We start from the raw sequence: 18,784 nt of genomic DNA, 5'->3' as shown, positions 1-18,784 counted from the left end.
TGGCAAGGGGGACTCAGCTTTTTTCTTCCGCCACAAGGCACAGAGAATGACAATAATTGCTACCTTAGGTGTGTGGAGTGTAGACTATTTGTGAAGGAAGACAAGAGTTCTTTCTGCTGGGACTAAAGAGAGCATAATGGGTGTGTGAAGGCGAGAACTTTCAAGATCCTTAAGCTGAAGCTCCGGTAAGCCATCAAGTACATTCCGTGTAAATTGGCACCTTCAGTTCAAGCCTCCACGTCTTTGTTGTGCAGTCGAGATAATAATCAGCCATGCTGAGAAAAACGGCACACTGGCTGGCACGGACCGCTCCCTGCACAAAGCCTTCTTTGGTTAAAAAAAAAAAAAAAATCATACAATAAAAAAGAAAACTGTTTAAGCTTAAAACACTAAAAGAAGCAGTTGGCTCCAGTTGTTGGGATGTTTTATAAAGCAACAGCAAGATGAAAGAAATAAAAAATCAGAAATCAACCATCCTGAAATGCTGAGAGAGGGCCAAAAATATTGATATACCGGAACATGGCAAAGCCTCTGTAAGCTATAAACACTTTCTCCATTTCCCATATCTAATCAACAAATATGGCCTTTTTATCTCTCAGCTCTCCCTTCAAACTTCCTGTTTGAAATCTGTGCTGCAAAACACGTTTTCCAATAAAATAAAAGCAATAGGTGAATAAATTATGTCTGTCAGAGGTCCATGAATCTCTTGTTTCAAATATCCTAAGGAGATTTCAACCCCTTGAACCAGGAGAGAAGGCGGATGTGTATAAAACAAAGAAACACAGGCCACCAGAAGTAAAAAAATAAATAGAATTTCATATCTGCACATGTATTTGTGGAGTGTGGGAGGTACACTGGTGAAGAAACTCACCAAGGGTATGGTGGTCATATAAGATATGGATGCCCAGCTCTATTTAATAAATACATAATGTCTTAGTATATAGTATAGGATAGATGTGCTCCATGAAATTATGTTGTGTTGTGTATTTCCATATGCAAGCCTACCAATAGAAGGCTCTGGTGAGAATGGGCAAGGCTGGCAAACTCTTATTCACCCTTCAAAACCCCACTCACTCATCACCTCCTCTATACTTCCCTGCCTCATCTGGGGTGCTCTCCTCGTATTGGTATTCCATCTATCAGGCTTCATTCTCATGTGGCTGCATTCACATCTGTGTGCTTACTTAGTAAAACTGGAAGACATTGCGCTTGTTTTCTCATTCCTGCACCTGGCCACGTTTTCCAGGGAACCCTCCAGCTGCACTGGCCTCCTCAGTGGTCTTCAAACACCCTGGGCTTGTTCTGCCTTAGGACCTTTGTCTTGCACCTCTGTCCTCCATGGAAAGGACAAAGTGGTCTTCTGACCCCTTTGCATGGGTGCCTCCCTTCCCAGTTCTGTGCTCAGTCATCCTTTCCTCAGAGAGGCCTTTCCTGACCACCCACTTAGAATAGGCCCTTCACTGGACCTGTCACCTCAAGCCTCCTTCCCTGATCTAACTTTCTTGGCAGCACACATCTCTGCCCTGGGTGACAGTACATTTGTTGATCCGTCTTCACTTGCTTCATTGTGTTTCTTGCCTCCAGACAAGTCAGCCCCAGGAGGGCAATGACTTTGTCAGCCTTGTTCCCTCCTGAATCCCCAGGCACGTGGAGGCGCTCAGCAAACATTTGAAGAATGAATGAACCCTTGGTGTCTGGCATACAGACATTCAGCAAACAAATTTATTCTTAATTAATCATTGTAAGAAAATCCTCTTAGAAACTTCCCAAGAGAGTAGCAGACTTTGCCCCCTATACAACAGATCCTCTTCTCTTCCTCGTATCCACCATTCACAGTTCTTCCCAGGACATCCTGTCTCCTGTTGTAGGAATGGCAACCTCAGAGACAAGGCCAGGCAGGAAACTCCAGGCCAACCTGCATCCCTGTCCACCTGCAGCAATCCAGCCTGGCGGGCCGGCTTGCTCAGCTGTAGCCATGGGGTGCTAACCATCAGGCTGATGAATCCCCACAGCTCTGATTCCAGCCCTTGCCTGGCCCCCTCAGTATTTTAGTTGAAGCAGCAGTAGGGACCACCCAATCCTGGGCCTTCACCCAGCATTTCCAGCAGCGGAGAGGAGCATCACACAGCTGACTGTGAGGAACATCATCAAGAGGGGAAGATACATCATCCAAACACTGTGATAGACGCTCAAATCTGTGAATACCCCAGGAGGTCAGGGATAGGGAGGGAGGGAAACTTATCTGCCAGGGAGAATCCCCAATCCCCAGTGAGGAGATGAAAGCAGTCACAGGCTCTCTGTCATCTGGAGATGATCTATCGGTCAGCGAAGCTTACTGCTTCCTTCTCTCAGCACCGCGAGGCTCTGGACACCTGTGTACCCTGAGGCTGCTCAAGCAGAGGAATCTTCCCCTAAGAAGTGGATGTATGTTCTGTTGTTTTAGACCCATTTTCAGTCCCAGGCCAATGACAACATGGTGGGATGGAAGCTAGGGCAGGGAGGTCAATAAGTCAGTCAATAAACACCCCATGAGCATCCCAGTGATGAGGGATTAGTGTTGATGGGCATGAAAGAGAGGGTGGAGTGTGGGGTCGGAAGATAGTATTATCTTTGAGCTGTATTTGAAGATAAAGAGTGGATGCCAAAAAAATGTATGTATAGGTTCTCCAAAAGCCACCTGCACTGAAATTCACAGGAGCACTTTCATGGAGGCCCCAAAGATCGGCCCCAGTGCCGTCCGCATGGAAGTGACCACACCCTGCGTACTCGCGGCAATACGGATGAACCTCTCAAACGCAACATTGGAACAAGGACGCCAGAGAAAAACAACACCGGGATGATTCCACTTACAAGTACAAATATGGTGAAAAAAAGAAAATCTCTGCTAAGAGAAGTCAACAAAAGAGGTGGGCTGGGGTGACCTATTTCGTAATCCAGGCGGTGGTTACAGGAGTCTTTATGACGGAATCCATTAAGCTTGGTACGCTTAGGCTTGGTACACTTGGCGAGCATACTTGCGTGACAGGTCTAAAAGAAGGAAGGGGTGTGAGGTCTTTAGGTTTCCCCAAGGTTTTCCGCAGAGGAAGAGGGCTGTGGCAGCCCCAGACAAAGCAGGTGGGCAGAGAGGCGCACGACGAGCGTGGCTGTGGACCGAGGTTGTCAGTAGGCGCCCTGACGGCTGGAGAGGAGAGCCCAGCTGCCCCAGTCTCTCCAGGTGCGACCCCGGCTCCGCCTCCGCGTCCCGCGTTGCTTAGCAACTGGTCTCCCAGGAGACCTGAGACGCTGAGCCCGAGGCCTGAGAGCGCGGGGGCGTGCCAAGACCCCAGGCCCCATGGCGCAGAAACCCATCAGCACGGCTGCGGCCGAGCGCATGAACCTCGTGGTCCAGGATGCGATCTGGTAACGCCGGGGACTCGGTAACCCAGTGGGCTGGGCTGTTCCCACCCAAAGCGTGCACCCCTGGCGGCCTCAGTTTTCCCACCAAGTTCTGGAAGTGGTCGACTTCTGGGCGCTAGCAGCGTGTGCTGGAGGTGGTCTGGGTGCCTTGCGGAAAGGGGACATTGACGAAAGAGCCTTTCTCTTTCTCTTCTCCTATGCGCACCACAAAGGCGAGAAAGATTTTGCATCTGGCTCTCCAGTCCTCTGCAAAGCTTTGCTTGTTGAGAGCCGACGGTTGAGTGCTTATTTTTAAGATTTACCCAATGTTTTTAAAAATCTTAATATTTGTTCAGTTCGAAAGAGAGCACTTTACATTTACTCTTGCTTATCCTGGTTTTTTAACAAGAAGTTTTAAAGAATTAAATCCATTTTCTAAAAGACTCGTATTCAGTAGACATCTATAATGGATGTTTCTATTTGCCTTTCTGTCCCATTTCTAGGTAATATCCCATCTCTTTGAAGTTTTAACCAATATGGAAAGTTACTAACATAGGTGCAAGTAAGTAAATGCAGCGTTAGTCATTTAGTAGTGTCCAACTCTTTGCAACCCCGTGGACTGTAATCTGCCAGGCTCCTCTGTCCACGGAATTCTCCAGGCAAGAATACTGGACTGGGTAGCCATTTCCCTTCACCAGGGGATATTTAGCAACAACAAACCATCATTGCTAACCTCTTAAACTTCAGTTATCCTATTTTCATCTCTTAAGACTTTAACCATTTCCTTGAAAATCCTGTAATAGTCACTTCATATTTTTCTTTAAATTAGCTTTGTTTCACCTAATGAATTTCTTTTTATAGAAAACTTTATATCATTCTGGAAAATGGAAAGCCAGTATTATTTGCAATAAATACATGCTATTGTTATTTTTTAAAATCTTTATTTTTATCCAAGTATCCACAGTAGGAAATATACTACCATAGCAGAGTCAGTTTCCTCTGCTTAGAATGCCCTTTTCTCTCTTCCCCCACCAAACTCCTACTCATCCTTCAAGACCCAAATCAGATGGCCCCTCCTTGGTGAACAGAGCCAGTTAAGCCCTTAGACTGTTCTGCCCCATGTCAAAGTGGCTTCTGAGCACTTGATAGGTAACTACTCCAAATTGGAATGAGCTGTAAATATAAAACACTAGAGTTCAAAAACTTCATGTCCCTAAAAGGTGACACCAGAATTAAATTTACCTGTTTCTTTTCGCTTTTTAAAAAATGTGGCTCTAGAACATTTTAATTACATATGTGGGTCATATTTTTGTCTCATGTTACAGTTTCTTTGGAAATAGACTCAGCTTTAGGTGTTCACTGATTCCTAAAATGTCGATGTTTACTCTTGCCATCTCCTGTTTGACCACTTCCTATTTACCTTGATTCATGGACCTAACACTCCAGGTTCCTATGCAATATTCTTCTTTACAGCATTGGACTTTACTTACTTCCCCAGTCACATCCACTACTGGGTGTTGTTTTTGTTTTGGCTCCGTCTCTTCATTCTTTCTGGAGTTATTTCTCCACTCTTCTCCAGTAGCATATTGGGCACCTACTGACCTGGGGAGTTCATCTTTCAGTGTCCTATCTTTTTGCCTTTTCATACTGGTCATGGGGTTCTCAAGAATACTGAAGTGGTTTGCCATTCCCTTCTCCAGTGGACCACATTTTGTCAGAACTCTCCACCACGACCCGTCTGTCTTGGCTGTCTCTACATGGCATGGCTCATAGTTTTATTGAGTAGACAAGGCTGTGGTCCTCGTGATCAGTTTGGTTAGTTTTCTGTGATTGTGGTTTTCATTCTGTCTGCCCTCTAAGGGATAAGGATAAGACACTTATGGAAGTTTCCTGATGGGAGAGACTGACTGTGGGGAAAACTGGGTCTTGTTCTGATGGGCAGGGCCATGCTCATCCAAAAAAGATCTCCTTTTCATTATAGGGAACTGGAATGCAAAAAATAGGAAATCAAGAGATACTTGGAGTAACAGGCAAATTTGGTTTTAGAGTACAAAATGAAGCAAGGCAAAGGCTAACAGAGTTTTTGCTAAGAGAACGCACTGGTCATAGCAAACACCCTCTTCCAACAACATAAGAGAAGACTCTACACATGGACATCACCAGATGGTCAATACCAAAATCAGATTGATTATATTCTTTGCAGTCAAAGAAGGAGAAGCTCTATACAGTCAGCAAAAACAAGGCCAGGAGCTGACTGTGGCACAGATCATGAACTCCTTACTGCCAAATTCAGACTTAAATTGAAGAAAGTAGGGAAAACTACTAGACCATTCAGGTATGACCTAAATCAAATCCTTTATGATTATACAGTGGAAGTAAGAAATAGATTCAAGGGATTGTATCTGATAGACAGAGTACCTGAAGGACTGTGGACAGAGGTTCATGACATTGTACAGGAGGCAGTGATCAAGGCCATCTCCAAGAAAAAGAAATGCAGAAAGGCGAAATGGTTGCCTGAGGAGGCCTTACAAACAGCTGAGAAAAGAAGAGAAGTGAAAGGCAAAGGAGAAAAGGAAAGATATACCCATTTGAATGCCGAGTTCCAAAGAACAGCAAGGAGAAATAAGAAAGCCTTCCTCAGTGATCAGTGCAAAGAAATAAAGAAAAACAATAGAATGGGAAAGATTAGAGATCTCTTTAAGAAAATTAGAGATACCAAGGGAACATTTCAGGCAAAGATGTGCATCAATAAAGGACAGAAATGGTAGGGACCTAACAGAAGCAGAAGATATGAAGAAGAGGTGGCAAGAATATACAGAAGAACTGTACAAAAATGATCTTCATGACCCAGATAACCATGATGGTATGATCACTCACCTAGACCCAGACATCCTGGAATGCAAAGTCAAGTGGGCCTTAGGAAGCATCACTACGAACAAAGCTAGTGGAGGTGATGGAATTCCAGTTGAGCTATTTCAAATCTTAAAAGATGATGCTGTGAAAGTGCTGCACTCAATATATCAGCAAATTTGGAAAACTCAGCAGTGGCCACGGGACTGGAAAAGGTCAGTTTTCATTCCAATCCCAAAGAAAGGCAATGCCAAAGAATGTTCAAACTACCAAACAATTGCACTCATCTCATACGTTAGCAAAGTAATGCTTAAAATTCTCCAAGCCAGGCTTCAACAGTACGTGAACCATGAACTTTCAGATGTTCAAGCTGGATTTAGAAAAGGCAGAGGAACCAGAGATCAAATTGCCAACATCCGTTGGATCATTGAAAAAGCAAGAGAATTCATGAAAAACATCTATTTCTGCTTTATTGACTATGCCAAAGCCTTTGACTATGTGGATCACAACAAACTGTGGAAAATTCTGCAAGAGATGGGAATACCAGACCACCTTACCTGCCTCCTGAGAAATCTGTATGCAGGTCAAGAAGCAACAGTTAGAACTGGACATGGAACAGCAGACTGGTTCCAAATAGGGAAAGGAGTATGTCAAGGCTGTATATTGTCACCCTGCTTATTTAATTTATATGCAGAGTACATCATGTGAAATGCCGGGCTGGATGAAGTACAAGCTGGAATCAAGATTGCTGGGAGAAATATCAATAACCTCAGATATGCAGATGACAACACCCTTATGGCAGAAAGCGAAGAAGAACTAAAGAGCTTCTTGATGCAAGTGAAGGAGGAGAGTGAAAAGGTTGGCTTAAAACTCAATATTCAGAAAACTAAGATCATGGCATCCAGTCCCATCATTTCATGGCAAATAGATGGGGAAACAATGGAAACAGTGAGATCAGACTTTATTTTGGGGGCCTCCAAAATCACTGTAGATGGTGACTGCGGCCATGAACTTAAAAGACACTTACTCCTCGGAAGAAAAGCTATGGCCAACCTAGACAGCATATTGAAAAACAGAGACATTACTTTGCCAACAAAGGTCTATCTAGTCAAAGCTATGGTTTTTCCAGTAGTCATGTACGATTGCAAGAGTTGGACCATAGAGAAAGCTGAGCACTGAAGAATTGATGCTTTTGAACTGTGGTGTTGGAGAAGACTCTTGAGAGTCCCTTGGACTGCAAGGAGATCAAACCAGTCCATCCTAAAGGAAATCAGTCCTGAATATTCCTTGGAAGGACTGATGCTGAAGCTGAAACTCCAATACTTTGGCCACTGATGGGAAGAACTGACTCATTGGGAAAGCCCCTGATGCTGGGAAAGATTGAAGGAAGGAGGAGAAGGGGACAACAGAGAATGAGATGGTTGGATAGCATCACTAACTCAATGGACATGAGTTTTAGCAAGCTCCTGGTGTTGGTGATGGACAGGGAAGCCTGGTGTGCTGCAGTCCATGGGGTCGCAAAGAATCGGACATGACTGAGTGACTTAACTGAACTGATTTAGGTGCTCAGCCCCCGGAGAAATAGCCTGGGCCTCAGAAACTGTTGAGACATTAGAGAGGGTTTGGGGTGCAGACACTGGTTCCAAAATAGGAAAGAAAACTTGAAAATCAAAATGAATAAATGTTAATCAGTTTTTTTGCAAAAGACACACCTGCTCTTCAACTGAAACTCACCTCAGTCCGTGGGTAGTTATGTATAAATTATATTACGTGTGCAGCAAAAGCAGGGCCAGGATTAGGGTGGGACAAACAAGGGGCCTGGGGTGCAGTGTTTAAGGAGGGCTCTATGTCAAGGTCATGCAGGTTCTGGCTCTGCCCTTGCAGGAACTGAGACAGAGTTCCTCCTTAACTTTTGCACCCTAGTACCTCACTCTGCCCTGATCCTTGCTCTGAAAACAAAGGAACTTTACTTGTACCTCCACCATGATTTCAACACTCCCCCATTACTGTTGGTCCAAGGACCCCTAAAATCAGGGATCCAGTATCGAGATGACCCCTAGGGCAGAGGCAGCCCCAGTCTTCTGGTCCTTGATGTACCATCCAACCAGCATCTCTGGTTCTGAGACACGTGTCTCCCTTTCATGAGTTACAAGCCCCCAGCAACAGGGCCTCCCACTCCCTCCCTGTCTTGGAATCATCACTCAGTCCTGGTACATTGATTAAGGTCAGATTTTCCCCAGGGCACCTTTTAGGGTTTGCTATGTCAACCCTTTTCAAATGTTGTACATCACTTAAGAACTTTTTTTTTTTTTTTCAGGAAATATCGCCTGAAGGCTGAAAACGAAGCACGGCAAAACTGGGCACAGAACTGGGGATTTTTATCAACCCCCCTCGAGGAGGTAAATGTAAAGTTGATGACCCTGGAGGTTATAGACCCAATCATTTCCAAGAGTAAATGGTTATGAAGTGTTTAATTTAAAGGAATAAACTTATAGAGCATGTAGTAGATGAAAATGGCTGACACCTGAAGGTTCCTTTGATTTACAAATTTACTGAGCTTTTACTACATGCCAGGCACATCCTAGGTGCTTCATCCAAACCAGCTCATTGAATACATAAGAGACCCCCTGTGCAGAGAAGGATGCTATTTGAGGCCTGTTTTACAAATGAGTAATTTGAGCTCAAAAAAGTACAAAGTCACACAGCTAAGAAAGGCACCAAAGGGAGATGCTGGTCTGGTTGATTCCAGGGCTACTCAGCCTTGAACTTGCCATCTGTAAAATGGGGTGATAGTCCTCACTGCCTCATTGAGTGACTGTGAGGTTCAGAGGGAAAGAGAGGATAGGACAAGTGAGTATCTGCAGGATTATTAGGAAAATAACTCCTGGTATTTCCTACACCAGAAATGAGGGAAAGGACCAGAGATAATAAATAGGGAGTATTGGGGACGCCAGCAGAAACCTCTGACCCCAGCCAGAGGCACCATCATCAGCCCTGCTGAGGGCTCCCAGGCAAGACAGGCTCAACTGCATTTTCTGATTGTTCAAGAGAGTCAGATGCTTTAATGAAAATGTCTGAGTCTAGAATAGTGGCTCCATTTATAAAACACCATATAAAGACCCACATATATGTGGGCTTGTGTGGGCTTCACCAGGATGGTGGCCAGCGGTTTGCAACCTTCCACAAGATCCCTAGGACACAACATGAGTAAACCACGTTTCTCTAGAGGGAGGCAGAATCACTCAAGGGCCGCATAATTCAAAATGTACTTGATTCAAGACAGAATAAACCCCCTTTGTAATTCACTCTGTGCCACTGGCTCTGAAATTATGCCATTCTTAATGAGCTTTCTTAATACTTGGAGAGTTACACAATTTGAAATTTTATGTGTAAAATGAGTCCTTATTAATATGATATGCATAAAAGAATCTGTATTAATAGTCTTCATGTGTAATTAAATCAGGATTTTGAAAAGTTCAAAATTGCTTTAAAAATTAAAAGTGGGGGGGGTTGGGGGCTGTCCTCATAGTTTAGAGGTTGGTCCTGAACCTTGCTGACAGGTTTTTAGTTTGAGTCCATAACCTGTAACACGTTCTCACATTAGGGGCGGGGCAGTAAATGGGCAGTCTGCGAGAGTCTGGGCCTGAGCTGGGCTGCCTGCAGGTCCCCACTCTGCCCCTTTCTAACATTGACCTGAGTCCCGCCTTTGTCACCTGTGAAGAGTCTTGTTCTGGGGGGACTGTGAAAGGAAGCTCCCGAGGTCTCAGCCTGCGGGGCCCCGCCTCTGGGGATTGTGTTTCAGCTGATCCAGTGTGAAGAAGAACCAACCACCCCAAAGCCCAAAATTGAGCTTCCTGAGCGGTTCCGCATCCGGCCAGTGACCCCAGTGGAGAAATACATCAAGGTTCGCAAAGTCTTTTTAAGTACTTCTTTTCCTAAGTAAGAAATCCACCCCACCGGAAACGGTGTTGCTTCAGATGGGCCAAGCCTTAGGCACAGGTAAAGACACAGCAGTGCCCAGACCACAGGGACATGGGTTTCCAGTCCTTTCTAAGCCCACGCGTGAGAGACACAGCAGGTTACTGGTCCCTATATGTGCAGGACCTTGGAGTCCAGAGGAAGGAACTGGGATCTGAGCCTGATTTGCAGAGCGAAGCAGGGCCGCGGAATATTGAGAATTGCCTTCCTGAAAGGTCACTCTTGCTGCTGAGTGAGTGACTGGGTCATCCAGAGGGGAGAAAACATAGATGGTGTTCCCACCAAAGACAAGTCAGATGTGGACGTGGGGTAGATGCCTCTAGAAGTTGCTGAGCTCTGTATATCCCTGGTCTCCTCTCATGGGAAAAGTGAAGGTGTTAGTGGCTTAGTCGTGTCTGACTCTTTGCGACATCATAACTGTCGCCCGCCAAGCTCCTCTGTCCATAAGATTCTCCAGTCAAGAATACTGGAGTGAGTACCCATTCCCTTCTTCAGCAGATCTTCCCAACCCAGGGATTGAACCCAGGCCTCCTGCCTTGCAAGCAGATTCTTTATGGTCTGAGCCACCAGGAAAGCCCTTCTCATGGGTCTGTCACTTTAATCCTGGGTTCTGCTCTCCATCCAGCTATGGAGCAGGCACTTCCGTGTCCCGATGTGGGGAGGAGGTGAAAACTCAGGACGAAGGAGGCCAGGGATGGGTGAGTTCGATTTTGGGTTTTCTTGCTCTGACACCCTCAGAGTCAGATGGGATGGCCAGCTTGTTTGAGTTAGGTGCTCAGTGGGTACGACCTATTAGCTGAATGAATGAAAGAATGCATTCCACTGAGATGTTGAGAGGGTTCCTCTGCTGATTATACAGCAAGAGAGACTTGCTGATTTTTCTAGAAATGTAGCAAAGTATAAATCATAAAATATCCATATATATACACTGACCCATGGTTAACATTTTAGGGAGTTCTTCCAGATGCCTTCTACGCCTCTATGTACCACCAATAAATGCTAGCTCATATTCTTTTATTATTGCCCTTTAGTTGCTCCCCATACTGAGTGCTTTACATGGTTATCTTATTTCCACAACATCCCCGGAGAATGGATATAGTTGCCATCAAACCCATTTTGCAGATGAGGAAACCGAAGCTGACCAAGACTGAACAACTTTTCCAAGGTCAAGTGTGTCTGATTTCACAGCCCGGCTCTTAAGTGCTATCCTCAGCTACTCCTCCAACACACACAAATTTATACACACATGCATATAGACATATTTAAAAATAAAAGTCCACAGACTGCTTTGTAATCTTTTTTCATTCAACCATATATCCTATTTATCTTTCCGTGAAGTTACCCATAGCATTCCGAATCACTGATATATTAATGACTGTATTTTTCTCAATTGTATAGCTCGACCATAATTTATATAACCCTTCCCCTAACCCTGGACGGGCTTCCCTGGTGGCTCAGCTGGTTACGAATCTGCCTGCAATGCAAGAGACCCGGTTTCAATCCCTGGGTCAGGAAGATCCCCTGGAGAAGGGAATGGCTATCCACTCCAGTAATCTTGCCTGGGAAATCCCATTGACAGAGGAGCCTGGTGGCTCTAGTTCAAGGGGTCAGAAAAAGTCAGACACAACTGAGCAGCTAAGATACACAATTTATACCATATTTTACACATTTTTTACATTGTTTTTCTCTTAGCAGTTTATCTCCCAAGTCATTCCATCTCAGAACACACAGCTGCCTCCATCTTTTACATTGTTGTGTAGTTTCCCATGGTGTGGAAGGGCTGTGACTGAATGGGTCTTGAGGGGAGGAACGTGTGGCTGTATCCAGGCATGCGCTGTGACACACAGGGCTGTGGTCGGTCGCCCACACTCATCTTGGTACGTGCATGTGCAGGTATTAGGATGTCTTAGGATAGATGGTGAGGGGTGGATTGTCAGGTTAAAGCATGTTTGCGATTTCCTTTTTCATAGATAGCGGTAATGTTGCCCTTCACAGATTCTCCCTCTAGACCCTTGCTGACGGTGGTGTCTTCATCTCTTTGCCAATCTGATGGGTGAAGTGTGAGCTCCTGGGGTGGATTCTGACTGTGTTTCTCTTACAAGCTGGACTTGAAAGCTAATGTGTGTGTCTGACAGCCAGTCTGGACCAGCACTGTGGAGAACTTGCTGGCTGGAGGAAACTGGCCCTGCCAGCATCTGTTTATGACCCTCCCCGTGTGGGGCCTCTCAGAAGATTAATGTTAATAGTTCATCAAGAACGTATGTTAAGGGGCTTCATCCACCAGTGGCAGCTGACCCACCAGGACTGTCCCCTCTCGTCACCGCCTCACTCAAAGATCCTTTGAGCTAAGCATGAACTCATAACCCCAAGCATATTAAACCTCTTCATCTCAGTTCTTCTGCTTGAACGAATATTCCTCACTGCTGTCTTGGTTCAAATCCCCCCATAAGAGCAGAACGAAGGTTATTTCAAATAGAAAGGCAAAACCTGCATAAGCATTCACCCTCATTTTCCAAAAATTTTTCAAATTTCAAGGAATTGACAAATGAAATTGTGTTTTTTTCATCTCAGATAGAATCCCATTTCCTTTTTGGTTTTTAATTAAATTCAATTTTTTTTCACTCCTGTGATATCTATGCTTTGTTGTGTGTGCCAGTGTGTGTGTGTGTTTGTGTGTGTGTGTTTACACACATATCATAAAACCTTCTAATCAAACCTGGAAGGTCTATAACTGCCAGGATACCATCTGACAATATTACCATATATTTTATAAAGGGCACTTTAAACTGTGGCTTCCCTGGTGCCTCAGTGGTGGTGAACCTGCCTGCCAATGCAGGAGACACAGGAGATACAGTTTCGATTCCTGGGTCGGGAAGATCCCCTGGAGAAGGAAATGGCAACCCATTCCAGTATTCTTGCCTGGAGAATCCCATGGACAGAGGAGCCTGGCGGGCTACTGTCCATAGGGTCACAAAGAGTCAGACACGACTTAGCGACTAAGCAACAACTATGAACTATAATATTCTACATGTCTGCACCTTACTTTTGTTTCTCCTTTTTGCTCTTTTACCAAATAAAAGTTATTTTACTGGAGGTCATGAATTAAATATGTTAAACGCTATGAGATAAAAAGACATGTTTGGTGATCGATCATTACTTTCAGGGAACATATGATCTCTGAGTCCAGTGGGTTGGAGCGTGCTTACATTCAGTGAAGCTTACTTAGGGACACTGGCTCTTCTTTCTGTCTTTTCTGATTTTTTTTCTTCATTTGATTGAGCTATAATTGACATACATCACTAGTAAGTATAAAATACACAGCATCAGAAGTTGACTTATATACATCATGAAATGATTATCACACTAGGATTAGTGAAGATCCATCATCTCATACAGATACAAAATTTATGAAATAGAAAAACATTCCTCCTTGTGATGAGAATTCTTAGGATTTATTCTCTTAATCATAACTGTTTTTGTATATAACATAGCGCAGTATTCATTATATTTATCATGTTGTACATTACACCCCTAGTATTTTTTATCTTATAACTCGAAGCTTGTACCTTTTGACCACCTTCATCCTATCCCCCTCCTCTCCAGCCTTTCCTCTGGTAACCTCAAAACCGATCTCTTTTCCTAGGAGTTTGTTTTAGAAGTATAATTGACCTACCACACCCTTAGTTCCTGTTATACAGCGTAGTGATTCAGTGTTTCTAAACATTTCAAAACGATCGCAAGTCTAGTTATGATCTGTCACCATACAAAGATATTACATAATTACTGACTATATTCCCCACGCTGTACGTTTCATACCATGACTCATTTATTTTGTAGCTGGAAGTCTGTACCTCTTAATCTCCTTCACCTATTTCTCTCCTCCTCCACCTCCCCTCTGGCAACTACTTGTGTGTTCTCTGTTTCTGTGACTCTATTTCTGTTGTTCATTTGATTTTTAGAATCCATATGTTAAGTGAAATCATGCAGTATTTTTCTTTCTCTGTCTGACTTATTTCACTGCTAAGAATTTTTTTAGGCCCACCTATGTTGTCACCAGTGGGAAGATTTCGTTAATTTTATTGCTGAGTAATATCCCGTTGTGTGTACAGACCACATCTTTATTCATTCATCTATTGATGGGCGCTTAGGTTGCTTCCTTATCTTGGCTATTGTAAATAATGGTTCAGTTAACATTTATTGTTGTTTAGTCGCTAAATCATGTCCAACTCTTTGTGACCCCATGAACTGCAGCACACCAGGCTCCTCTCTCCTCCACTATATCCCAGAGTTTGCTCAAACTCTTGTCCATTGAATCAGTGATGCCATCCAACCATCTCATCCTCTGTCGTCCCCTTCTCCTCCTGCCCTCAATCTTTCCCAGCATCAGGGTCTTTTCCAATGAGTCGGCTCTTTGCATCAGGTGGCCAAATGAATATTCAGGGTTGATTTCCTTTAGGATTGACTGGTTTGATCTCCTTGCTGTCCAGGAGACTCTCAAGAGTCTTCTTCAGCACCACAGTTTGAAAGCATCAACACTTTGGAGCTCAGCCTTGTTTAACATGTTCAATTAACATTGAGTTGTATATATCTTTTTGAATTAGTGCTTTCATTTATTTTAGATAAATATCCAGGAGTAGAATTGTTAGATCCTACGATAGATCTATTTTTACGTTTCTGACAAACTGTTTTCCACAGTGACTGCACCAGTTTACATCCCACCAACACTGCATGAGGGTTGCTTTTCCTCCACATCATTGCCAACACGTTATTTGTCCTTTTGATGATGGCCACTCTGACAGGGGTGATGTTTAGTGACCCTGAACATTTTCGTGTGACTATTAACTCCCTGTATATCTTCTTTGGGAAAATGTCTACTCAGACCCTTTGCCTACCTTTCAATCAAGTTGTTTGTTTCTGTGATGCTGAGTTATAAGAGTTCTTTGTACATTTTGGATATTAACCCTTAATCGGATACGTTTGCAAATATCTTCCCCCATTCAGTAGGTGGCCTTTTGGTCCTGTTGATAGTTTCCATTTAGTTTGATGTCGTACCCACTTGTTTATGTTTCCCTTGCCTTAGGAGACATATCCAAAAAATCATTGCTAAGACCAACATCAAAAAGTGTGCTGCCAATGTTTTCTTCTACAAGTTTTATTATTTCAGATCTTAGCTTTCAGTCTAATCCATTTGAGTTCATTTCCGTGCATGATGTGAGAAGTGGACCAGTTTGCTTCTTTCACAGGTTGTTGTTTTGCCGCCAAGTCATGTCTGACTCTTGTGACCCCATGGACTGTAGCCTGCCTGGCCCCTCTGTCCATGGGATTATCCAGGCAAAAATACTGAAGTGTGGGTTGCCATTTCCTCCTCCAGGGGATCTTCCCAACCCAAGGATCGAACCTGTGTCTCCTGTGTCTCCTCCATTGCAGGCGGATTCTTTACCCACTGAGCCATCACGTAGCTGTCCAGTTTTCCCAACACCATGTATCCCAGAGAGTGTCTTTTTCCCATTATATATCCTGCCTCCTTTCAGGTGGATTAAGGGCCCATAGAAGTGCAAGTTCATTTCTGGGCTCTCTGTTCTATTCCATTGACCTATGTGTCTGTGGGTGGCCTGTACCTGGGTTCTTTCAGTCTTTTCCACACCAGGTCTCGCACGCCGATCCTGATGCCTCTGTAGACACACCTCCTGTGGCTGTGGCCCAAGGCAACTCACCCTCTGCCTTTCTGTTGCAGGTGCTTCCCTCCCCCCCAGTCCCGAAGACGACGCAGGGCTTTATCGGCTGGCGGTCCGGGGTGCCGGGCCTGAACAAGTGTCTGGAGCACGACTGTGAGATCAGAAGCTGCAAAGGGGCCTATGCCAAGGAGCTAAACTGGCCGAAACAAGGCGTACACTGAGTCCAGATGGAGACCCTGGCCCCTGGGACAAGGAAGGGCAGACCACCAGCCCTGATGCCCATGTCCAGGAAAGGAGAAGCTCCGGGCCTCCCCCCGAGGACAGAGTTCCCCCCGACACGTGTTCATGGGATGTTGTTGCAAAGAACACAAAACAGCCCTGAGACATTTTCATCAGTTCTTTCCTTCTGGAACATTCTTGTAATGCATTCATTCTTGGCTAATGCAATGAATAAGGCAAAAGAGACTCTCGGAATTTTTTTCGTACCTTGGGAAATTTTAGAGATGGCATTAAAAGACACAATGTGATCTCATTTTTAAATATTTTTCTAAACCCTTATTGTTGCCTTCCATCCCCTTTCTCACCATCCTTGTTAAGATGAGGTGGTTGGCCAGGTATTTCTGTACCCCAACACCCCTGGGCCTGCTTTTCAGGAAGAATAACGTGTGTTCTGAGGACCCCTCCACAGTCATTCCCCAGGATATCGGCAATATGTCAACAGCTTTAAACCAGAAACAAGCACAGAATTAGCAGTGAGCACAGAGTTCCAGGAAGGATGGGTTTCCCAGTGCTCCCTAGAAACCTAATCCTGACCTGGTCTGCCCCCCTACCCATCACCCCCCACCCACCGACGCACCCACTACAGCAAAGACAGTAGTTGAGCTGGGCAGTATCCTTCCCCTGGGGACCTTGGACATCCACCCTGTGGTCAGCATTTGAGTTCCCTGCCTGTCTCCGAGGCTTTGCTCCAGTTCCTACAAATGGGGGTGGACATGAGGAATGGGGCGTCCAGTTGGTGCAAGAGGACCAAGAGGAGCAACCAGCAGGCCTTTGGGCCCCACCAGCTGGACCCCAGGGAGCTGGAGAGGGGAGAGTTTGCATGTGGCCTGTGGAGGCTGGTTTGTGTTTCATTTCTGAGTAGCAGAGGGTGGTGTCTCCTTCAGCCCTGGGGTGGGCAGGGCAGGGGCAGCCACATCAGTTACCTGCCCTCCATGACGTCATGCTCCATCCTCCCTTTAGTGGTCCCAGCGTCACTGTTCATGGGGTGGGTTCCTCCCTTCGTTTGCTTGACCGAGGCGGGCTGTAGGTCTTTGTACCTGGTGGAATCCCCCTGCGAAGCCCACTCATCCATGCCTCTCCTGCTCACCTTCCTGTCTAGGTGTGGTGGGTGTGCTTTACCAGTCCAAGAATCCCTCATCCAGAACCTTCCCCTGACCCTAGTGTGCGAGGCCTCAACTAGCACGCTTCTAAAGGGGCTCTGTGATGCTGGGGAACCCAGTGCTAGGGTGAGAGGATTCCTGCTGAGTCTGGGCCACCATCCCCTGCAAGTTCTGGGCTCAGTGTTGGAGCCCCACAGGCCCTGGGGGAGAATTGCTCTTGTTCGAGGTGCGGTTCCCTATAAAGTCTGCAGGATGTTCCCTGAGGGATCGGTCTCCCTACTACCCCGGGGGTCGGGATGGGGCCTGACTGCAGACAGCTGCAGAGCCAGCCAGTCAGGCACTGAGAACAGACGGCACAGCACAGAGCCTCCTCGCAGCCTTCTCGTTGGTCCTCTGCCCCCCAAGGCTTGCCTCCAAACCAGAGAAGGAAACTCAGGCTCTCATGGGCTGCCTGGCCTGGAAGAGCCAGAACACCAGAGGATCAGCCCTTCAAGAAGCCTCGTCATTCCCTCCAAGCATGGTGCCCACCCTTATCGCCCAACACGTGGATCACATGGACCATGGCCACCAGGAAATCCCTTAGTCATCATGCTGATATCCCAGGGACCACACATATAAAGGAGAGATGTCACAGCTCTTCAGGTCCTGAGAAAAAGAGGACCAAGATATTACGGGATGAACTGTGTACCCCGCAAGAAAGATCTGTCATAGTTCTAACCTCCAGCACCTGTGAATGTGGCCTGATTTAGAAACAGGGTCATTGCAGAGGGAATTAGTTAAATTAGGATGAAGTCATAGTGGAGTTGGGGCGGGGAGACTCAATCCAATATGACTGGTGTCCTTGTAAGAAGAGGAGAGACACAGGGAGGAGACGGCCAGGTGGACAGACAGACACACGGAGAAGAAGCCATGTGATGAGGCAGAAATTGGAGTGATGTATCCACAAGCTTCCCTGGTGGCTTGATGGTAAAGAATCTGCTTGACAATGCAGGAGACATAGGTTCAATCCCTAGGTCAGGAAGATTCCCTGGAGGAGGAAATGGCAACCTACTCCAGTATTCTTGCCTGGATAATCCCATGGACGGAGGAGCCAGGTGGGCTAGAGTTCATGGGGTCGCAAAGAGTCACACACGACTGAGTGACTAAACAGCAGCAATCTATAAGCCAAGGATGCTGAGAATCGCCAGCAAATCACCAGAAGCCGGGAATAGACAAGGCAGGATTCCACCCTACAGGCTGCAGAGGGGCCACGGTCTCGCCGACACCTGGATTGCCCTGGGAGAGGTCCAACTCCTGTTGCTGAAGTCACCTGGCTTGTGGTCCTTGGTTACAGCCGTGCCAGAGCCAAGCAGAGTCTGGAGTAGATTTCACTACCTCCTCTCCCTGCTCAGAAAACACTCTCTTCTGAGCATTTGTCTTTCATTGCTCTTGATCCAGGCTGTGTTCACATGAGACCAGGTCATGTGGCTCATTCACCTCCAGAGATGTCTCCAATCACCCAGACGTTGAGCCCGATGTAGACTAAAC

General features: G+C 45.6%; 1 protein-coding gene and 1 long non-coding RNA gene across 3 annotated transcripts; one reads left to right on the top strand and one right to left on the bottom strand.

Annotated features, from left to right (window-relative positions):
- Positions 1-1,687: 1,687 nt before the first annotated feature.
- LOC145531014 (uncharacterized) lies at positions 1,688-3,243 on the bottom strand. Its single transcript, XR_014072117.1, has 2 exons — positions 2,851-3,243; positions 1,688-2,411 (listed from the first exon to the last, which is right to left on the bottom strand). It is a non-coding gene; the product is annotated as an uncharacterized LOC145531014 (long non-coding RNA).
- Positions 1,888-16,418, top strand: CIMIP1 (ciliary microtubule inner protein 1). Of its 2 annotated transcripts, none has more exons than XM_081552339.1 (4): positions 1,888-2,424; positions 8,543-8,624; positions 10,028-10,129; positions 15,938-16,418. In XM_081552339.1, coding segments are annotated over exons 1-4 (348 nt in total). In that variant the 5' UTR covers positions 1,888-2,422; the 3' UTR covers positions 16,100-16,418. The 2 variants fall into 2 exon arrangements, with proteins under 2 accessions (XP_081408465.1, XP_081408464.1); XM_081552338.1 differs by lacking the exon at positions 1,888-2,424 and adding an exon at positions 3,277-3,399.
- Positions 16,419-18,784: the final 2,366 nt, after the last annotated feature.

The sequence above is a fragment of the Giraffa tippelskirchi genome, chromosome 13, assembly GCF_054371585.1.
Source record: "Giraffa tippelskirchi isolate mGirTip1 chromosome 13, T2T-mGirTip1v1.2.pri, whole genome shotgun sequence".
Classification (NCBI taxonomy): Eukaryota; Metazoa; Chordata; class Mammalia; order Artiodactyla; family Giraffidae; genus Giraffa; species Giraffa tippelskirchi.
The sequence above is the reverse complement of the archived record's forward strand: the minus strand, read 5'-3'. Positions and strand labels throughout refer to the sequence as shown.

Bases quoted from the DNA above. Each gene is read 5' to 3' on its own strand.
- CIMIP1 (XM_081552338.1), top strand. From the start codon at position 3,332: ATGGCGCAGAAACCCATCAGCACGGCTGCGGCCGAGCGCATGAACCTC. The intron at 3,400-8,542 runs GTAACGCCGGGG...TTTTTTTTTCAG, and splicing joins GTGGTCCAGGATGCGATCTG to GAAATATCGCCTGAAGGCTG. The intron at 8,625-10,027 runs GTAAATGTAAAG...ATTGTGTTTCAG, and splicing joins TATCAACCCCCCTCGAGGAG to CTGATCCAGTGTGAAGAAGA.